The sequence below is a fragment of the Diceros bicornis genome, chromosome 16, assembly GCF_020826845.1.
Source record: "Diceros bicornis minor isolate mBicDic1 chromosome 16, mDicBic1.mat.cur, whole genome shotgun sequence".
Lineage (NCBI taxonomy): Eukaryota > Metazoa > Chordata > Mammalia > Perissodactyla > Rhinocerotidae > Diceros > Diceros bicornis.
This window is the reverse complement of record NC_080755.1, coordinates 62834791-62856099: the sequence shown is the minus strand read 5'-3', so window position 1 is coordinate 62856099 and position 21309 is coordinate 62834791. Positions and strand designations below refer to the sequence as shown.

Sequence of the window (21309 nt, the reverse complement as noted above, 5' to 3'; positions counted from 1 at the left end):
CTACCACTCGGTGACAATATTTTTTCTGAACAAAATATCCCTTTGTTCTATTTTCTTAGCCCTGTCTCATGTACTTTGCTACAAGGTCCTTTGAAATTTTTTTTTTTCCTTACAATACATGTTACTAAAAACAAACTGAAAGACGCTAGTGAGCCCTTATTGCCTGCTGTGAGATTCCTGAGACAGAGAAGAGAGGATCATGCTCGAGCTGACTCAGTGGTAGACACTCAGGGGTAAGTGTCACCTCTCCGGCCAACCCACAGGGTCCGTGCGCTCGGCCAGTGCTGTCCTCGTCCAGTTGGGGCCCCAACATGTGTCTGGCAGGCACGGTTCCTGGGCTGGTGACCGCCAAGCCCTCCTGTGTTTTCCGCCCTTTGTTGCTTTCAGATCAGAGCAGGTTCTGTTCTGGCATGCTCAGGAGTAGCCTGGGTCCCCCAGTTTCATAGTGCAAAGCTCGAGCTTCCAGACATACTCTCCCTCAGTCAGACCTGTGTCTAGGACAGGATTTACTCCCCCTCAGCACGACCTGATAGTGAATAAAAAGTATCTCTGTCCTTTCTCTTTCCCTAAAGACTTATTTGCTGCTTCTTCTTGGAACTTTGTCATATTCCTCCCCAACGAACTGGGAAGTGTTCTCTCTTTGTATTATTATGTGTCCTGCCATTTTGACAAGTCATGGCTGCATTAAGAGTTTTCTTAAAAGGATCTCTCTTTTTTCTTTTTTGTGAGGAAGATTAGCCATGAGCTAATATCTGATGCCAATCCTCCTCTTTTTTGTTGCTGAGGAAGACTGGCCCTGGGCTAACATCCGTGTCTATCTTCCTCTGCTTTATATGGAACGCCGCCACAGCATGGCTCAACAAGCGGTGCGTCGGTGCACGCCCGGGATCCGAGCCTGCGAACCCCGGGCCGCCGAAGCAGGGTGCGCGCACTTAACCGCTATGCCACTGGGCCAGCCTCTTAAAAGCATGTCTTTTCAAAGAAAAAATTGTGATCCCTGAACCAGCACATATTTGCTACCTGCTTCTTTGTGTATTGCCACTAAAGTTAAGCTAAAAGGAAGTTTAGGTGAAACGATATTTTGTCACCTACGTTGGATTTATGAGAGGCGAGAGGGAGGGAGGGATAAACTGAAGGAAGTACTGACAGAGTCATCTGTAAATGAAAGCTTGAGGTAAGCTTTATAAAACACTGGGTGCTTTTCCGTATGCGTTTGTCTTCTGTTCTTTTGGAAGTATGGGTGGACTGTTGGCATTGGGTCCCCAAGAACAGCCCCAGGTCAGTGATCCCCTAGGGGACTCAGAGGACTCGGGGTAGAGCTGTGTTAATGGCCGAGGTTTGTACAGTGAGAGGGAGCAGAGCAAAATCAGCAGAGGGACAAGTTGCCAGGAGTGCAGTCTGGAGGAAACCAGGTGGAGCTTCCAAGGGCCTGTCCTGGTGGAGTCGTACAGGAATGAGTTGTGACAACACGAGTGAGATTTCTACCTGATAAGCTGGTTAGAGACTCACCACTTAGGGTTTTTATTGGGGGCTGGTTACATAGGCACCCTCTGCCTGGCACGTACCAAAATTCTAGACTCCCACAAGGAAAGAAGATGTTCGGCATAAACCACATTGTTGGTATAAACCGTCTAGGCACAGTGAGCCACTCTTCTCAGTTAGGAATGGTGAGTTGGGAACACTCCCGAAATCCAAGTTCCCAGACACCAGCAAGGGCCAACCTTGCAAGCAACGTTTCTAAGCATAGACAGTCTCAGGCCTGCTGTGTTCACTCTTTTCTGCACGGCTGTCCATGAACACTTTGATGAGAGTATGGTACAGCCGTGAAAGAGCAGACAAGAAATGGTCCAGTTGTGTCTTTGAAGTGTAAATAGAGCTTGAAAAAGGGCATGATCAGCAATGCAAAGTATGAAGGAATGTGTATTTTTTGATCTTAGTATTAAGCTAATTATTACCAATTTTCAGAAGCTGAAGGAAGAAGGTTTTGCACAGTACAGCATGTTTTGGTCTTTTTATCAGTATTGAGAGGGAGAGTGATAGTAAGGAAGCAAAGGGAAAGGATTTTTAAATAACAAAGTATACTGCATCTGTCATTTGACTTTCTGAGTTGTTCTAAAAATGCGTTTAAAAACTAATGTCCTTTTCTTATTAGGGGATTTGAAAATTCTGAATATATAGAAGTTTATAAAGAAGTAAATAAAAAATCACTGAAGGACAATTAATGGTCCGTTTTCAAATATATAACTATATTTATTTCTGTGGACGATATTATGTGAAAAATGTCGTATTCTGCTTTTTCCCCTTACCATTACATTGTGAGCATTTTCCCATGTCACTAAATAGTTTTTGAAAATTTGATTTTGAAAAGTTATGTGACATTCCATTGTTTGGGTTATCATGAGTTATTGACCCATTCTCCTAATGTTGGGCATTTAGGTCTCCATTTTTCATGATTATAGCACTATTATCATGAGCATTATTTTGAAAAATATTTGAAGATTTGAGAGGTGAAAGGGACATCTGATTGTTTGAAATTTGCATATATCTTTGGCTGTCAGGTTGACTATCTAAAAAAGCTACTATGGTTCTTATAGCAGCCATCGGGTAGGCTGTTTAAGAAGCACCTTCGTAGGATCCGACTTCAGTACTGCCTCTCACGGGTGTGTGACTGGGGCCGTCATTAGTGTCCTCGCCTGCAAAATGCGGTCACGTCAGAACCTACCTTCCAGGATTCCTCGAGGATTCAAGTGAGGTAATGAGGAGTGTTTCCTGGATACTTGGCATGTGCTGCTGCTGTTGTCATCTGTTTTTATATTTCTCTTCTAATGAATGTCCGTTTGTTTATGTGTGATTGGTTCCATTGGTTTAAATGTTTACGAGATTTATATGAGTTATAGTCATTGCAAATATTTTCTCCATTTTGTCTTTTGCCTTTTAGTTTGGTATATATTGTTTTGGATCTCTCAAAGGTTTTGATTGTATGTAAACCCATGCTTCATTTTGATTAATGTAAAAATTATCCACAGCCTATAGATTCCCATACCCTTCCCTCTTAGGATTCTTTCTCTCTGTTGAGGATCAGTGCCCCTTCTTCTTGTGTCCCCACCAGAGAAGAAGATATTTTAAGCTTTACTTGTGTATTTTGTTATGAAAATATGTGTCCCTCCCCTAATATAAAATTTCTTACTAATGAACTTTTATCAAAGATTTCTCAATTATTTTCACTCATTCTTTTAGAATGAGTGAAATCATTTAATTTAATTAATTTAATTTAATTAAATTAATCATTTAATAATCATTTGGCCCAGTTTTAAAATATCTCATTTGGATTTTGATCTGATTTGTATTAAATGTGTACATTAATTTGGAAGGAATTGATATATTTTTATTTAGGGTTTTGGACTATCTCTCCATTTATTTAAGTTTCCTTCACTGCCCTTGGGAGAAATGATCTTTATGTAGATCCTGCACCTTTCTCCACTCATTGGTACTTCATTTTTGTGTTGCTGTTGTGAAGAAATACTTTTAGATTATGTTTCCATTATCTGTTTGTTAGATTTGTTCTGTATCCTATAGAGTTTTTACGATATACTTTTCATAAAAATGCTGATTAAATAATAAATATTCAGTTCTTACTCTGTAAGACACGGTAGAAAATGTTGAGGGGATAGAAAGAAGGTATGGGCCTTAGAAACTTCTTTTCTCCTACCAAAAAAGTAGAGTTGTTCAACTCTTCAGCAGCAGAACCTGATAAGCCCAGTTAACCTCTCTTTGAGAAATTCTGCTTTTCAAGTTTTATTGTTTGTTTCACTTATTTTTCATATATAGCATGTTATCTCATTTTCGTTGTTGTGATTCCAGAAATAGATGACTCTCTTGTTCTCTCCTTGATACTAATGACTCGCTATGTTTCTAGTTCAGATTATCCTCTCTAAGCATTTGTCATAACAGGAAGGCATTAGAAATAGGACAGTCTTTTCTGGGTAGTGATTACCCAGAAAAATTAGAACAGATAATTCTCTATAGCATCTTCATCAATGGTTATGAGTACGTTTTTCCTGTTTTGTACATCTGGTGACCCATTATGAAAAATCAGCATTACAAATTACTGTTTACAGAAGGAGAGAACCCAGATCTCCATATTTTTGTGTGAGAGCTCGTCAGGAGTAGGCACTGGACCTGGAAGCAGGATAGGTCACATGATTTGTGGAGCCCAGTGCAAAACGAAACTGTGGGGCTCCTCATTAGAAAATTAAGAATTTCAAAATGGCAGCAGCAGAGCATTTGACCAAGAGGGGCCCTTTGCAGCTGTGCGGGTTGTGCACTTGAAGCTGGCCCTGCCTGTAACGCAGGGCGTGCCAGGAGGAGCCTCAGCTGCTGAAGACTTAGGTGAGCCCTTCTCGTCTTCTCTGCATTTCTGGACTCTGACTGCTGTGTGAGACTTGACCTCAGATTTTGATTTGTTCTTTCTCTCTGGCGATTTGAATTCTTTCAGTCATTTAAAGGGAAAGATATGAGCCCTTTATTTTGTTTATACTTTCATTTTCAAGTATATTGTTTCAATAAGATATTGTGCCTTCATGGTTATTTATGAAGGCAATTGTGGAAATAGAATCTCTTCCTTAAAACAACTAGTTTGAGGAAGATAAGTCTAATAAGAAACATAAGCGATGGATTTTCTAATTTGTCCCGTGGTGTGAATTTAGTTGGTGTTAGGAGTTTAGATCTGTAGGACGTTGAGCTTGGAGCTGCTTCTCAGATCACAACTGTCTTACCATCCGTGATTCCCGGGCCTTCCTTCTACAGAACTGTTTGGGTTTCTTCTCATTCTTCTGGTTCTTTGCTGCCTTCCTGGCTTCATTTTTCTGAGTGCCTGCCTGGGTTCCACTGTCGGTCTCATCCTCTGTAGCTCCACAGAATCCCTTTCCTTGTGGCCCTGTGGCTTCCCTCTGTTGAAGACTAACACTGCTTACCTTGATGGTGCTTTTTTCACTTATTGAGTGCGCAGCACTTCCTTGTGGAGAATCACAAATGCTGTTGTCCGTGGAGGTTCAACTTACCAGGTTTCAAGTTACCCCTTGTTGCTACTCAGAAATCATTTAATCAGCTCTTGCTAATTTCCCTTTATATTTCACAGAAATGCTATTCAGATATGACCACAGTCATCTTCCTCCTCCATTCCTTGTTCTTGGGCTCACTACCTGCTGTGCTGAGAAAAACTCTCACCCTGTTGTGCTTCCTCATCCTCCCCTCTTATCTGCCGTCACATCTTCGCTGTATCACAGTCTCTTTGTATTCTTATTTTTTTTCCTATTTCAGAGAAAAAGATGTCCCACTTCTTTCCAAAACGTACTTCCCAATTTCTATTCTTAAATATATCTGCTCCTACCTGCTCTGGGACCTTTATTTAGCCATTTGTACTCTTATCTCTTCATCATCTCAAATCTGTTTTCCCATCAACTTGTCTTCCACTGATAAATATATTCCTGTTTTCTGATTCCAAAATTATTTTAAAAGAAAAAAACACTTCTGTATGGATAAAAAACTTTCTTTTGTTGAAAGCTACAGAAAAATCTAACCTGAAACTGGTTTAGCAGGAAGGATTTATGCTGTTGAAAAATCCAGGGGAAGGTTTTTATTTCAAGTGCAGTTTGATGCATGGGCTCCTTGCCCGTCAGTGGGACTGGATATGTCTAAGCAGCCTGTCTATCTCTTTCCCATTCTGATTCTCCTTGCTTCGCTGTACTTTGAGTTAGACTTCCTCCCTCTAAGGCAGCTCTAGATCTCACGTCCGAGTCTAAGGTTCTCCTTTCCAGTACACCCTCCCCCAAGAGTCTCATTGCATCTCCTTGGCTCTGGTTGGGTCATGAACTCATCCTTGACTCAGTCATGTGGCCAGATGAATGGAATGCTCCATATCTGAGCCTGGCTTCTACCATCTGAAGTGTGGGGACTCACCTGGGTGTGTTTCTCAGAGAAACAATTGGAGTATGCTTAGCAAGAGAAGCAGAACAGGTGTTGGAGAGCCCCAAACAAATATCCATATACTTTTCCCTTAAACTTCTTTGGAACGAGTAGTCTAGAAAAAATAGTTTATACTCAAATGGACTGGACTGATAGAAAATATGTTCAAAGGCGTGGAAAACAGAGCTGGGTCTTGTGAAAATACCAATCTGAACCTTTAAATACATTGATACAAAAAGCTATTTTCAAACACTGTTGAATTAATAAACATTGAACTTGCAGAGAGTCTAAGTACACAGTTTATTCTCTTTAAAATCAAGTTAATTGTCACCAATATCAGGAACAATTCCACCTGCAGATGTAGCCTGTTAGGGTCCTAGCTAATATGAAGTAAGTAGAGACTCTGGCTCAAAAGATTATACATTTTATTGATGTCATCACATCCCCCAAGTCTGAACTGGAGAGAGCAGTTGTCCTAAAGATTTGAAAGTTCTGGTTTTTCAATCTCCCACTAATACAGCTCCGATTCATTTCACTTTTGAACCTATATAACAAACGAAACTGGAAGAGAGAGTTCTGATCCTTATCATGTTCAGAGGCCTTCTCTCTTGATAAGTCCATGATCTATGTCTCTATGTAGCTACTTAAATTTCATGTTTATCAGGCATTTGGAAAATAACAGAGGTATATGAAAATAATTAGCTGAGAAAAAGAGAAGGCCATGTACATGCGTTGAGGAGATTTATGTTAGATACCTAACAGGGAATGGGGGAATACTAAAGATTTTCTCTCCTAAAGAGATACTGCCAATTTTATTTGACCATTAGAATTTAATGATTATACCATCTTGTTATTAATTATTCCTTTGTAGCATCAGGTCTCTGCAGCTTTAAATTGTTAATACTCTGTGGCAAATATTTTTGAGTTTGTAGGGTCTCCCTACCTCTTTACCCAAGATTTACACATGAACCTGGGAGTTGCTTACTGAGGTCTGTTCCGCTTGTCTGTTACTAAGTTGGTGTCTGAGATGGTGATTGAGGGTCCTGTCTCATTCAATTCCTGCTCATCGAGTTCATCTGTTCATTTAACCTGTGTTCTGTTTTTTCCGCCTCAGGCAGTTCTAATCTAATTTAAGCCCTCTTCCCTCTTCTTTCTGTTTGCTTTAGGAAAATTATCCAATCAACTGATCAGTCAGTCTCTCCTGCCCACATTCTTTCCACCTTTTATTTGTTCTATTTATAAGGCAAAAAATGAGCTCTAATGAGAAATGAGAGATGTTATTTGTGCCATTAATATGCCATAGAAGATGTGACCTTTATTCCCAAAGACTGTAGGTTATTTGAGGAACCGGATCTAGCATGTAGAAACAATCCGGTATAATTAAATGCCCAAGTGTGTGCAGTGGGGGTTTAGAAAAGGAAGGGAGTAGAATAGGTAGAAGGGTGCTATCAGCCCCTGAGGTGAATGTTGAAGTTTTGAGGGACTGAACTCCCTAAGGGAATGGGGGAAGCTGAAGAAGATCTGAGGACACAGCTGTGGGGCATGCCCAGAGTTACAGGCTGGATGGGAGAAGAGCGGCCAGTGCAATGAGCAGAGGAGACCTTCAAGGGAAGGTCAATACAGCTGTTTGTTAACAGCTAACGTTTCCTGAATGCTGCTTTTTCTGTAACCTTTTTATTTTGATATAATTTCCAGCTTAGAAAAAATTACAAGAATAGTACAAGAACTCCCACGTACATTTTTGTGATTTTTTTCACCATAGCTTAGTTTCTCTTGTTCTAGAACTCATATCAATGGGATCATACTGTATATACTCTTTTGTTTCCAGATTCTTTCACTTTTTTGTGTCCAGATTCTTAGTTTCTGCAAAACATCTTTGCGTTTCATCAATACTGTTGCAGGTACTGATAGTCATTCCTATTTATTGATGAGTAGTATTCCGTTGAGTGAGTATGCCACAATTTGCTCACCATGTTGATGGACAGGAAATTTGGGTTGTTTTCTGTTTTGGGCTGTTATGAATAAAGCTGCCATAGAATTCTTGTGAAAGTCTTTTTTGTGGACAAATGTTTTCTTTTCTCTTGGCTAAATACCTCTGACTGGAATTGTTGGGTCTTAGGGTAGCTTTATGTATTAAAAATTGCAAAACGTTTTTTTATGTATAAGAAAATTTTGTGTATAAGAAATTGCCCCTAGTTTTTTTAGAGAGGCTGTACTGTTTTACACTCCCATCAGCAGTGCATGAGTGTTCTGGTTGCTCTGTATCCTGGCCAACATTTGATGTTATTAGTCTTATATTTTAGCTAGTCTAGTGTGTGGTAGTGGTAGTATTTCATCTTGATTTTGATATGCATTTTTTAATGACCAGTAATGTTAAGCATTTTTTCATGTGCTTATTATCCATTTGCATATCTTCTTTTTGAAGTGCCTCTTAATCCTTTTGCCTTTTTTTAAAATAATGTGTTATTTGTCTCTTTATTCCTGAATGTGGGTGTTCTTTATGTATTCTGGATAGCAGTCCTTTGTCAGATAAATATTTTGCAAATATTTTTTTCCCAGTCTATGGCTTGTTTATTCATTTCCTTAATGGTATCTTTTTAGAAGTTTCTCATTTTGATGAAATCTAATTTGTCAGTTTTTTATTTTATGGTTATTGTTTTGTTTTTTTGTCCTAAAAAACTTTTCCTACCCCAGGTTATGGAAATATTCTTTCTTTTCTTCCAGCTGTATTATTGTTTTAGCTTTTACATTTAAGTCTATGATCCATGCCTAATTAATTTTAGTGTAAAGCACGAGGAAAGAGGTTGAGCTTCATTCTGTTTTCCCATATGGATAGCAAATTGTTTTTTGAACCATTTGTGAAAAGACTTTCTTTTCTCATTGAATTATTTGATGTCTTGGTCAAAAATAATTGCTTGTAAAAGTGTTGGTCTGGTTCTGGACCCTATTCTATTCTGTTAATCTTTATAGCAATACCACACTGTCTTGATTGCTGTTAGTAAGTCTTGAAGTCACTTTTTCTCTTCAGGAATGTGTGGCTATTTTAGGTCCTTATGATTTCCATATTAATTTTAGAATCAGCTTGTCAAATATTATTATTTATACTGATTATAAATTATTTATCAGAATGCCTGCTAGGATTATAATTGGGATTGCATTAACTCTATAGATCAATTTGGGTAAATGGATGTCTTAATATGGAGTCTTGTAATCCATGAACATAGTACATCTCTACCTTCTGCTTGGCAGTAGGTTTGGCTCTTTAGATAGAGTGTTATTGTTGAGATAACGCATGTAAGGTGCTTAGCATGCTTAGCCTGGATATATAATAGTCTACCCTGTAATGTTAAGATATGTTATTCCATTAATGCTCACAAAGACTTATATAGTACTTTCTATTTGTATCCTTATTTTACTTAGCTTGGAGCTTGACCGTGGTTACACAGATGGTAAATGGCTGGGCAGAGTTTGGAATGAGGTCTTTATGACTCTAAAGGCCAGTTAAAAGTATAAAGTATAAAGGCTTGTAAGTGAATGTCATTGGAGCCAAGGGTGGTGAGCCTTGAGTTGTATTTCTTTGCATTGGTAGGTTAAGGTTAGAGTCTCCAGCAACAGAATTTATTCTAAATGGTTTAAGTGACACAGGAATTCAATAAGGGTGTATTAGCTCACAGTGAAGGAACCCAGGTCACTAATGCTTTAGTTATAGGAAGGTTGAAATGGGAGATAGTGACTGTGGGGCTCACAGATGGAGAAATTAACAAAAATTTTGGGGAGCCATAAATGATCCCCTAGCGTATCTTGTCTGCTAACTTATAGATTTTTCTCTCTTGGCAGTAATATGAAAGCAAAACTTTGTAAGAATTTAAATCTACATTATAAATTCTCAGCTAGTCTTTAAACTAATTGGTGATTATATTTTTTCCTTTTTCTATATGTTTTAATCTATTATAACATGGACTCTAGACACAGAACAAGGTTTGAATCATGTCTCTGCCACTTACTAGCGGTATGACCTTAGATAAGGTACTATTAAGCTCCCTGTGCATAGTTTTCTCACCTGTGAATTCAGAAAACCATAATACCTAATTAATAGTATTATTTTAAGGTGTTCTTTTAAAGTAGTCTTTTAAGCTACTGTACATAAAGTTCTTAATACAGTGCTTGGTGTGCAATAAGTACTCAAAAATATTACCTATTTTATATACACACACTTTCACAGATAGGTTCTATGGGCAGATTGTTTAAATGTAGGAGGAGATGAACCTTTTTCTTTTATAGGTATAAGCGGTTACAGAGAGTTGGTAGGAAGAGCGCTGACCTTTTAAGATACTGCAAATGTTATAGTTGTTCTGAAGTGGGAGAATATCTGATGGTAACAAAATAACAACAGTCATTGCTTCCTACAGTGATTTCATGTTTATTAGCTCAGACAATTGCCATTGAAATGTTATTGGCTGTTGTACTTATGGGTCCATTTTCTGCAGTGTCCTGAGGACAAGCCACATGGAAAATGAACTCGCAGTTTTCTGTACGGCACCGTCCAGCTGCCAGCACACGTGCCAGCCACTCAGAGGTCTCTCTCGATTCTACACATGGCTGCGCAGTAATACAGAGCAGAGCCGAGCCACATCTGGTCCATTCAAAGTGTCATTACTGTGCCTCCTTTGAGGCTCGGCTTTCCACAGATTTCCTCCTTCTTCCGTCGAGCCCTGCCGAGGTGACAGTAGAGCTGTTGCCGGGGAAGGGTCAGTGTCACCTGGTATTCAGTCCTACACCAGGGAGTGAGGGAGAGAAGCTGCACAGTGCTTGTTAATCACCCAGAGGCCGAGAAGAAGGTGTGGGCTGCCTCTCTCCTCCAAACGAAAGGGCTGACGGTGCCCTCCTGCAGGGCTGGAGATGCTCTGCGTCTAACAGGATCTCTCTCTTAAAGCCCATTATTGTGTCACAGAAGAGGCTGCTGGCGAAGCATTTAATGTTTTGGCTATACTTAAGTGAGAACACTTCATAGAATTTCTGGAACAGGGCTTTGGCTCCCAAGGCAACTTAGCTTTGGTTTTATTTTGTTCTGTGAAATAACCAACCTAGAGTCAAAGAACATTTGCTCTTCTCCCCTCTTTTTCTGTCTGCTTTGCCCTGTAGCTTAGATCTTACCTTTATTCAGTTGTCTGTCTCTGAAGGAATCTCGTGTATAAGTGAAGGTGCTGTTATGTGGTTTACACGTGATGGTCACTTTTCAGGATGTGTTAAAATGGGTATGTGAAGCTCACCGTCATGTGAAGGCTCCCCCACCACAAGTGCCTTGGGAAGTGGAGCGCGTATGCGCCTGGGTTGTGATGGGCTCTTAGCAGTGGTGAGGCTGCTGTTAGTCAGTTTTGAGCTACTCGGGGGCAGGGCTCTGGTCTCAAGCTTTTGGTAAGCATGAGCAAGGACTTATTTATAAGCATGTGCAAAGATGTTTATGTGTGCTGGGCTTCTTCCTTTATCTCTTCCATATTCACCTGCTCTCAAACCCCTCATTTCTCTGGACATCTCTCTCCTTGCTCCGTCACATCTGATGTCCATTTCTGGCCTCTGTTTTCTTAAGTTCCACAGTTCTGGTTTTCTGTTTTCATTGCTGTTAGCTTAATCAAATCTGAAGAACCTTTGCCTCCTCAGCAGTCTCCCCATCAGTGACAGGGCGGATCTCCAGGTTCACCCCAGGCAGCTCCCCAGACTCACCTTTGAGATCACTTTTCTCAAGTACACACTCATATCTCTGTCTCTGGAATGCAGGTATGCTGCCCTGGTCTCAAACCAGACGTCTGAATTAGCTATATGCCGCTGTTTTCCTCCATCACTGAGTCTAGTACTTAGCTATATGAGGCATCCTTTATGGAGTAGCAGACCTAAAGAATCTTGACTTGTCCTGCATTGGTATATCATAATTTAAAAAATCTTATATCTTTTCAGGATACATTGAAAATGGATATGTGAAGCTCACTGCTATAAATTTTAAAAATAACGCGAAACACCTGCCCCTTATTGGGAAAGTTGGCTTCTATTGGAGAACCGATGTTTTAGATGGCTTTATAAAGGTAATTTGTTATTTTCTTTTCTTAAAGTAACCTGTTTTCTGTATAATAAAAAATGTCTCTTGATGTATATCTATGATACTGCTTTTAAAGTCTTAGATTTATTGTCCTGGCGTCTGAAGATTCACATGCTAATTGAGTACCTTCTGTTGGTCGTTGAGTGTGGTGGGGTGGGAGTGGTAGGTAGCATGCAGAAGTGTTTCTGAGCAGTGTTGTTTGCACCCTGCACTCCTTTGAAGCCCCTCTGTCTATCTGTCTGTCTGTTTTGTGGAGAAAGAGGGGAGCTGTATGTTGGAGCAGGCAAGTAGCATTTACTCAAAGACATCTTAATTACTCATGCACCAATGTAAAATTTATTGCAGTTATAAGTTCCAGGATACAGATATTTCCTTGAACAGTTAAATCAATTTATACCTCCATCAGAAAGTAGCCATATGGATGGGAGAGTTGATTTAGTGGTTGGGAATTGGTGTCAGGGAAGGAGGGAGGAGGAGGAGGAGAAGGCGAATGAGAGCTGTTCTCACAGAGTTTCATTTTCTTCTGTGATCCTTGTGCCCATGGCTGCTCTTGCTTCTCACGCTCTCCATCTTTATTTTGTGGGATGAATAGGATTTTCATATTCAGTGGGCTCGATCTCCTATGAATGCAGAGGGCCTCCAGTAACGTGGCTTTATCCTGCCATACGTTTGTGGACACCTTATTAGAGCGTGATGATGACTGAGATCAAGAGCAGTGTTATCATTGAACATTAAAAACACTTAGCTATCATTAAGTATTATCTCTTTAGCCACTTGTTATTTATGTATATCACTTGAGCTATTTGATATAATGAGATGTTTTATTAATCCTTCTTATTTGTAAACAAATGTTTAAACTTCAGTAAAGCTTTTGTTTATCATGTACAAGAGAATGTTGTTTCATGTCTGTAAGAGCACAGACTTGACTTCTTCTTTTTATGGATTTAGATGGGGCTTATAATAAAAATATGTACTAAAATAAAATATTAAAATCAAACTAGTCCTTGAGGACCAGGAAGAGAAGAATATAGATATGACAGACTTAAAGGGTCAGCATAATTATAAAAATAATATTATTTGTTCTGTGTTTTCTGGTATTTAGAGCAGGATGAGAACAGTTATTTAGTTCTCTTTAGGGATGAAAAGGAAGTGTAGTAATTATACGAAGAAACAAACCTTTATCCAGCTCTGATCATTAAAAGCACAGTCTCCAGTGGGACTTTATGTAGGGCAGACAAAGCTACGTAATGGACCAATCCTAAATAGCATTTTAGCAGCAAATGCACAGCAGAGCTCACAGAGGCTGAGGGTAAAGCTTCAGAATGAGCTCCAAGCCGTGATTCTGTAGGTCACTAAGCAGTGTGACTCCTGCACGCAGGTTTCTAGCAAAATGGCTTGATCTGAAAACAGGATTTCCAGCCCTTAAAGTTGGGCCTGGACTGTGTGTCCCTTGGACAGTTTTCCCTGTTAACTCCTTGTCTCAGATGGGCTGGGGAGAAGGTGGAGGGGAGCCGCAGAGCCTGTACCCACTCCCTGGGGCCTGTGGGTGGATATGCTCGATTTGCATTTTGTTGCTTATAATTTTGAGTTTGGTATTAAGACTAAAAATGTCTTTAGAGTTCCTAAAGAAAAAAGGTCAAGTAAATGATGCCATATCCCTTGTGTTTGCCCTGCAGTTAGGAATTTTCCTCTAGGTGTCTGATCCCCTTAGTATACTGGAACTATAAACTATCCTTTAAGAAATCAATTTCAAGGAGTTGAAAACTTTTTATAAGCAAGGGCATATGATAGAATAAGTTTCTTAGGTACATATAACTACTAAAAACCAACAAACTAAAACTCCTACTTTTCTTGGAGATTGTAGAATGGCCTCTGAGAAGGAGCCTCCTAACTCTGTCATTTCAAACACCCATCAGAGTGCCGGTCAGTAAGAAAGTGTGTCACCCAAATCTGGTCACAGGACAAAAAAGCGAAAACATGATATTGATGATAATGACAGAGGAGCTGCCTGCTGCATTGTGTTGTTTGAAGTGATGTGTCGTCAGGAAAGGGGTCTCTGAGGTCCTCCCAGCTTATTGTTCCCAGAAGAATCTTCTCCTTCAGAGGAGCATGGAAGTATGGTGACCTCCAGCCAGCACTTCCTGGCACCGAGGTCCCTCAGATCAGAATCATCTGTAGCTCGAGTGCCTGGAGTCTAACTTCAACAACTCGTAATTTTTTTTTTTTTTTTTTTGTGAGGAAGATCAGCCCTGTGCTAACATCTGCCAATCCTCCTCTTTTTTTTTTTCCCCCCGCTGAGGAAGACTGACCCTGGGCTAACATCTGTGCCCATCTTCCGCCACTTTATATGGGACGCCGCCACAGCATGGCTTTCCAAGCGGTGCGTTGGTGCGCGCCCGGGATCCGAACTGGCGAACTCCGGGCCACCGCAGCGGAGCACGCGCACTTAACCACTTGTGCCACCGGGCCGGCCCCCCAACAACTCGTAATTTTATATGGTAGATTATTAAACTTTAAAAATTAAAAAAAAAAATAACGTTATAAACAGATTGGTTTTTTCTTTCTCTTTTTTTTCAAGTCAGATTATGATATCAGATGCATTTAGAGGTGCTTACAGTGACTGGTGTTAGTAATGAACCCACACAGGACAGGTGCTCTGTAGCTGGTTGCCGTGCTATTTTACCAAGTCGTTTTGAATAGCTAGGGCAGTCGCCCTGCTGCAGTCTTCAGTATAATTCAGAATCAAGTGCTCTCCTGGTCTGTCTTCTCTGAGTTCCTACCAGAAGTGCTGATTGAGGGAGTTTCTTTTGGTAAGGCCTTTCTTGTACGTGTTCCTTTTACTTTTTTGTTTCATGCCTTGGCATTTTTTGATGTTACTTTAATGTGACTTCTAGATCTGTATGGAGCTTGACATGAAGTTTAATTTAAGCTAGATATTTGAGTATAACTCTGGTTCCTCTTTATTTGGGAATAGTTGAGTTCAGTAGAACCTGCTGATGGGCATATCACAGGTTCAACATGTTGCGGTGGCTGTGCCCTGTCGCCCCAATAAGAAACATGCCTTGGCCAATTTGCTGACGAGTACTGCACTGAAATAGGTGATTAAATATGATGATACCTGTAAAATCAAACACCTTTAAAAGAATGCGATATTCCCCTCTGTGCGAGTACTGCACTCTCCCCCGACATTGCATTTTGAATCTGGCAGAGTTCATTGGTAAATGGGGTGCAGGTGTGGAAAACTGATTTACTGCTATGGGGAAGGTGAGTTCTGCTTACTGCTTAGGTGTCTACATTCTAGAAGTTCATGCTGAGAGAGACTGATTGGAAAGGATAATTGGAAACATAGCTCTTTTGAGGAGAAGGATGGAGGGTGAGTGGGATGAAGGTTTGAGGGAGGTTCTAAAATACATCCCCCAATGCCTTACCCTCTTTGCAACCCCAAGGATGGAAGCGATTTGTTATGGAGAAGGAACCAAATGGAAGAGGAGACCCCTCAGGCAGGATGGAGAGTAAGGAGCAAGGTTCCAGAAGAACTAAGGAGGAGATGGCCAGTGCACTCTGTGAAGCAGGGATTGGGGCATCCGCTGAGACTGTAGATAGGGTTGGGAGGGCCCAGCAGAGGTTCTCTACCCCACCGATTCTGCTCAGTTTGTCTTATAAATATTTCTTCCATCTCTTCTTTCCTGTGAGTTACTACCACTGGTAATCGAGGGCTTTTACCATCTCTTTGCTAGTGTATAACAATAACCGACATCCCTGTGGCTGTTCTTGCTGCTTCCACCCCCATTATATTGCTCTCATTCATTTATCTGACCTGCACTTATTGGCAACAGTTACCATGGGCGGGTGCCAAAGGTGTGATGATTGGCAGAGCCAACCTGACCCCATGGCGAGTAATCTCTAGTACTGCAGACCTGTTGCGGTCTTCTGCGCTTTTTGTGTATGCTGTTCTCCCTTCCTGTAATTCTGTTCTCTCTTCTCTTCTTTCTCCTCTTGCACTTAACTCTTGTTCATCCTTCATGACAAGATTTCATTTATACATTTACAGATTTATTAATTAGACCTGAAAATCATGTCTAACTATCTTATCCTTATATTTGTAAATATTTGTGTTTATTTTGTAGACTTGTTCTGTAATGGACATAACTCTTTTGGATGAATATAGGAAACCCTTTTGGTGTTTCAGTTCCCCGGTTTGCGTGAGATCTTCTCCGAGGCCCTCTGACGGCCCTAATTTCTTGGGACAGACATACTATGTTGACTACGTGGACTCGGAAGGAAAAGTGCACGTGGAGCTGCTGTGGATTGAGGAGACGGAGGAGTACTTCATTGTCAGCCTGGTCCTTTACCTTAGTGTGGCAAAGATAAACCATTGGTTTGGGACAGAATACTAAGTATTAGCAGTAGCTGGCAAATTATTGTTGCTATTTCTTTATTTTGGACTAACCAGATTTGTTCTTGGTGTTGGAAATGAAAATAAAGCAGTAGTCTGTTTGTCTTCTTATTTCACGTTAGAAATTGTGATTCCTGGGTCATTTTAAAGTTAATGTTCAGAGGATTAAGTTAAATTTTAAAAACATGAAAATAGCACATGCCAATGAAAATTCATATAAAATAAAAAGAAAAAAGGTATTTACTTCTCTTCTGCCCTTAGAATTTAAAAAACAAGAAATTCTACTTAAGCATGTGATCACGTGATATGTGTGTGTGTGTGTTTGTGTGTGTGTGTATGTTGTATAGGTAGGCTTTTTTTTTTCTTTATCGGTTAGAACCCCAAATGGGAAAATATATTTAAATATGAACTTAATGGTATTCATTAAAATTAGTGCTATATTCATGGCATTCTGCAGCCACATTAGTATTTAATAAAACAAAATAAAATAGCCTACTTCACAAGGAAAGATGTATCTGAAATCATCACAGAAATTTTTATTGCCTAAAAGAGCAAAGTGTGATACAAATGCAGTTGAGACACCCGATTCTCCATTAGTGGGGACAGATAGATGAGTTAGTGAACACTTCCACTGCAGAAATGTTTTAAGAGAATTGACAGATGTTTGGGTTCAAATAGAGGTAACATGTATCTAAGCATGTTTTTTAGGGATTCGGTTCTAAATTTGTTGTAAATTGTGTTGATTATTTTTTGATCACATTTTTGTCTCCCAGTTAAAGTTATTCTCAGAAGTGATTTTTGAAATACTGCATTGCTCCTACTGGGGCATGCATGCTTCAACTTCCCTCCTTTCTGTTTCTCTTTCTTATATTGAATTATCTGTTCGGTTTTCTCTTTGGAGGTGTTTGTGTGTGTATGTGAGTGTAGCATAAAGAGTTTGAAGACAGCAATAAAAGATTTTGGGACAGATATTAGGTTCTTGGCCAAAGAAGTGTGAGAGTAAAAAGGCTTCCAGCTGCTGACACCATTCTCACTCTCTCGACCTCCTAGCTTTGGGCCGGAGCCCTTGGGAGGGGAGAGCACAGGACGACTTTATTTCATGGTATCACCCGGGAGGGGATGTAGAGCAGCTGCCCCACCTGGATGAGAGTTGGGGGATGGAGAGGCAGTGGCTTGAGCAGTGAGCCTAGATGGAAGAGGACAAGATGTCAGGAGAGGCAGGTGGCGGAAGCCACGTGTCTCTTGCAGGACTGAATTGTAAGACAACCACAAAACACTGTGTGGTGACTCCTTGAACTCACTGGGTTACGTTGTGCAGGGATCTTGAAAATATTGAAGTGAGGTAGAGCCAGGAAAAGGGCACTGTTCTCCTTTCCCCTGGTTTAATGGTACTGGATGGAATGGGAACCAGGTACTTCCGTGATGGCAATACACTGGGAAACTTGCAGGTTGGGGCTTCCTGTTATAACAGTTGTCCATATTGAATTGAGTCTGTGCTTACTGTCTGTCTGCTTGCCAGACTGCTGGTCCTGTGAGCAGAACTGTGTCATCTTGTTTACTTCTCCATCTCCAGCACCTAACAGGATGCCAGGCTCATAATTCATACTCAGTAGCTATTTCACTCTGAGTTGACTTTGAAGCGAAGTTTCTCAGGCAGTGCTGGGGGAGGGCTAAGGGAGGCAGAGGAAAGGCGTTCCCCGAGTCGGGGTGTGTTTAAGTGTGTCTCTGAAGAAATGTGCACACACCACACATCACCAAGTGACGCTAGAAGACTCACCCCCGCCTCCACTTGCCTTTTCAAGGCCTGGGATAATGTTCAGCTTCTTAAAGCTGTTTCTTCTCATAGTTGCCTCTGTATTTCTAAGTAATCTTCTTCCAAGGCTGTTTCTGGACTTACCAGTTTTAGACATCTATTGACTTATGGTAGATAGAACACAGCCCTTTTACAGCAGCCACCTCCTCTCTTGTGTCGTACCAAATAATGACTGCAATTTTAAATAAGTTGTCATGGTTTGTTATTATGCTGTGATGTTTCCTGAAGGGTCACATGGAATGCTATGATGCTTCTCTCTTTTACAATTTTTTATTTTTTTTGGATGCGTAATTGTCTTCTCTTTTTGCTTGCCTAGTTTTCAATAAACCTAAAATTTTCCTTAAAGTTCTGTTCAATCTTTCATATACTGGTCAATTTTTTTCAGTGTTGTTTTTTTTTCCCTAAATGCTTAAACGTATCAAATGATCTATGAATTCTGTTTTTTCCTCTCAGGCTATTTCATTCCCAGAGGTCTGCCTCTATTTGCTTTAATCTAGACCTCCTCTCTCTGGTCCTGCTGGACAGCTGTCATCCTGGTAAGTTTCCTGTGTGAATCTTCTGTCTTATGGAATTTTGTCTTCCTGTGTCTTGACTTGTGTCCTTTTTCCAGTGGCACACCTTCCCTTGTAGCTTTCTGGGAAAGTGACATGGGAAATACATTTTGGATCCATGAATTTCTGAAAATATCTGATGGATAGTTTAATTGAGTACAAATTATAGGATGAAAAACATTTTCTTTTAGAATTTTGAAGGCATTTTTTGTATTTCTCCTAGCATTGTTGATGACTATAATGCCATTTTGATTGTTCTTCCTTTGTGTCTGCCCTGTTCTCTGTCTCTGGAAGCTTTTAGAATTTACTCATCTTGGTATTTTGAGATTTCAAGATGATGTGCCTTGGAGTAGGTCTTTTTCATTCATTATGGGTCATTTTAATCTAAGATTTGTGTACTTCAGTTCTGGATTTGAAAAAAAATGTCAGTATTTTCTCTGTTGTTTTTTTCTTTAACTTGTGTTAATCAACTGTTATCCTTTCTGGATCGATCCTCTCAAGTCTCTTATCTTTTCCATCTTCTATCTCTCTTAGTCTTTTGTTTTGCTTTCTGAAATATTGCCTCAGTTTTGTCTTTCAGCCTTTCTATTGAATTTTATTTTTTGATGATCAGATTTTTACTTGTTAAGAATTCTTTTACTAGTTCCTTATAAAACATTCTGTACGTGTTTCGTAACTGCCGTATTTTCTGTAAAGTGGGGGTTGGCAAACTTTTCCTGTAAAGGGCCCGATAATAGTTTAGGCTTTGTGGGCCATGTGGTGTCTTGTTGCATCTACTCTGCTGTGCCATCGAGTGTGAAATCAGCCACAGACAGTACACAAACGAATGGACAAACGAGTGGGCCTGGTCATGTGCCGAAAAACCTTTATTTGCGGAAATAGACAGCAGGCTGAATTTGGCCTTCAGGCTGTAGTTTGCAACTCCTGCACAAGAGTCTCTGAGGTTATCCGTTTTAGTTTTCAGAAAAGTTTTCATCTTTACCATTTGGCAAAACCATAATGATAATGGTTTTAAGCAAGAATCATCAATGGGTGCTAAAATTTGTGGGTGAGAGTATGATGAGAAACAAGATATAGACATAGTCCCAGAGTATCTTGCCACAAGATATTTATCATCACAAAGGAAAGAATAGTAAGTTCACAGAGGAGGTGCTTGAAAAGACAGCACCTTGGCCCAGTCTCCTGTTGCCTTACTCTCCCCAGATGCCTCTCCTCACTGGCTCTGATATGCTGTGATTAGATGCTTTGCCAGAAGGAAACCCTTCTCACCTCGCCAGGCTCCCAACACCGCATGCCTTGGTGACCCCCACTCCTGCGTGTGCTGCCTCCTCCCCCCACTCAGGCCCAGAAACACCCCACTAGGCCACTGTTTTATAAGATTTAAAGATTTTTCTGGTGCTGGGACACAACATATGGATACTTGGATAGATGACGGGCAGCTCTGGACGAGAGAAGGCTGCTAGGCAGGGCCACGCAGGGGATTGTACTGGGGACAGGATAACAGCAAGCTGGAGCTGAAGGGGCATCTTATGTATGACAAGTGGGGTAGGGTTGGCTAGGTTTCGAAAGCTCTCTGTGGATTGGATAGTTTGAATAATTCCGTGGGCTCCTGGCGTAAGGGCTGTTCCTAGTTGTTTGTTGCCTGGCCCTGGGGCTATTAGGGCAGGCAAATAGTGGTCCCTGAGAGTGAGAGCCGGATAAGGGAGGTTGGTGGGGTGTGGACTTAATCAGTAGGTCAGGAAGGGGACTGACCTGTCTCTAGCCTCAAGACTGGTTCAAGACGGCAGTAAAAAAATCCCAAACCAAAAACAGCCTTATTGCAGCCACTCTTCTGCTTGGGTGTCCTTACCACTCTCCTTGACCCTGCCTCCCATGCCAGCTGCCACAGGTGAGGACCCCTCCTCACTCTGCCTGGGCCATGCTAATCCCCCACCTCACCCACTGGTTCTACCTGACCTCATGGCTGTGGGCATCAACAGTGGGGAGGGAGAGGCATTTCTCAAGGATTAAGATACTAACATTGTATTAGTTCTGTGTGTCACAAATCTTCACAGATTATGCCCAGTATAAATCATAGCTCTTTTTAGGGGCTGGCTATCTTAGTATTGTATATATTGAAATTAAGTTGTCAGACACATGAAATAAAAGCATTTACTAATCGTGCTCCTTTGTCTGAGAGGAAGCCTTTTGTGTGCAAAGCAAGAGGAATGATTATGCTGGGGTATCTTAAATACAATGAGAAGATCAAGAAGCAGGGCTCTTTGAGTTGAATCAATTCAAGAAAAGTTACGGGTGCAAACTCTTAATTATGCAGTTGACAAAGGAAACAAGTGTGAGTTACAGAAAAACATACCACTAGTGTAGAATGAAAGGGACATAGTTTTACTTCAAGTGTACTCCAGATGTAAAATCTTTCTACATTTAAAATCAGACCAAAGCTGTGACCAGCCTTTGCCAAGATGATTTCTATATGTGGCTTGATAGTTGTCTCTTA

General features: G+C 40.6%; 1 protein-coding gene across 4 annotated transcripts in view; it reads left to right on the top strand.

Moving 5' to 3' along the window:
- The window catches only part of FBXO15 (F-box protein 15), a 47320-nt gene extending 30753 nt beyond the window's left edge, over positions 1-16567 (top strand). For all 4 annotated transcript variants that reach the window (XM_058557298.1, XM_058557297.1, XM_058557300.1 and 1 more), the window contains 2 exons: positions 11917-12041; positions 16183-16567. In XM_058557298.1, the coding sequence (XP_058413281.1) occupies positions 11917-12041; positions 16183-16452 (395 nt within the window). In that variant the 3' untranslated portion in view covers positions 16453-16567. The remainder of the gene's footprint in view (positions 1-11916; positions 12042-16182) is intronic.
- Positions 16568-21309: the final 4742 nt, after the last annotated feature.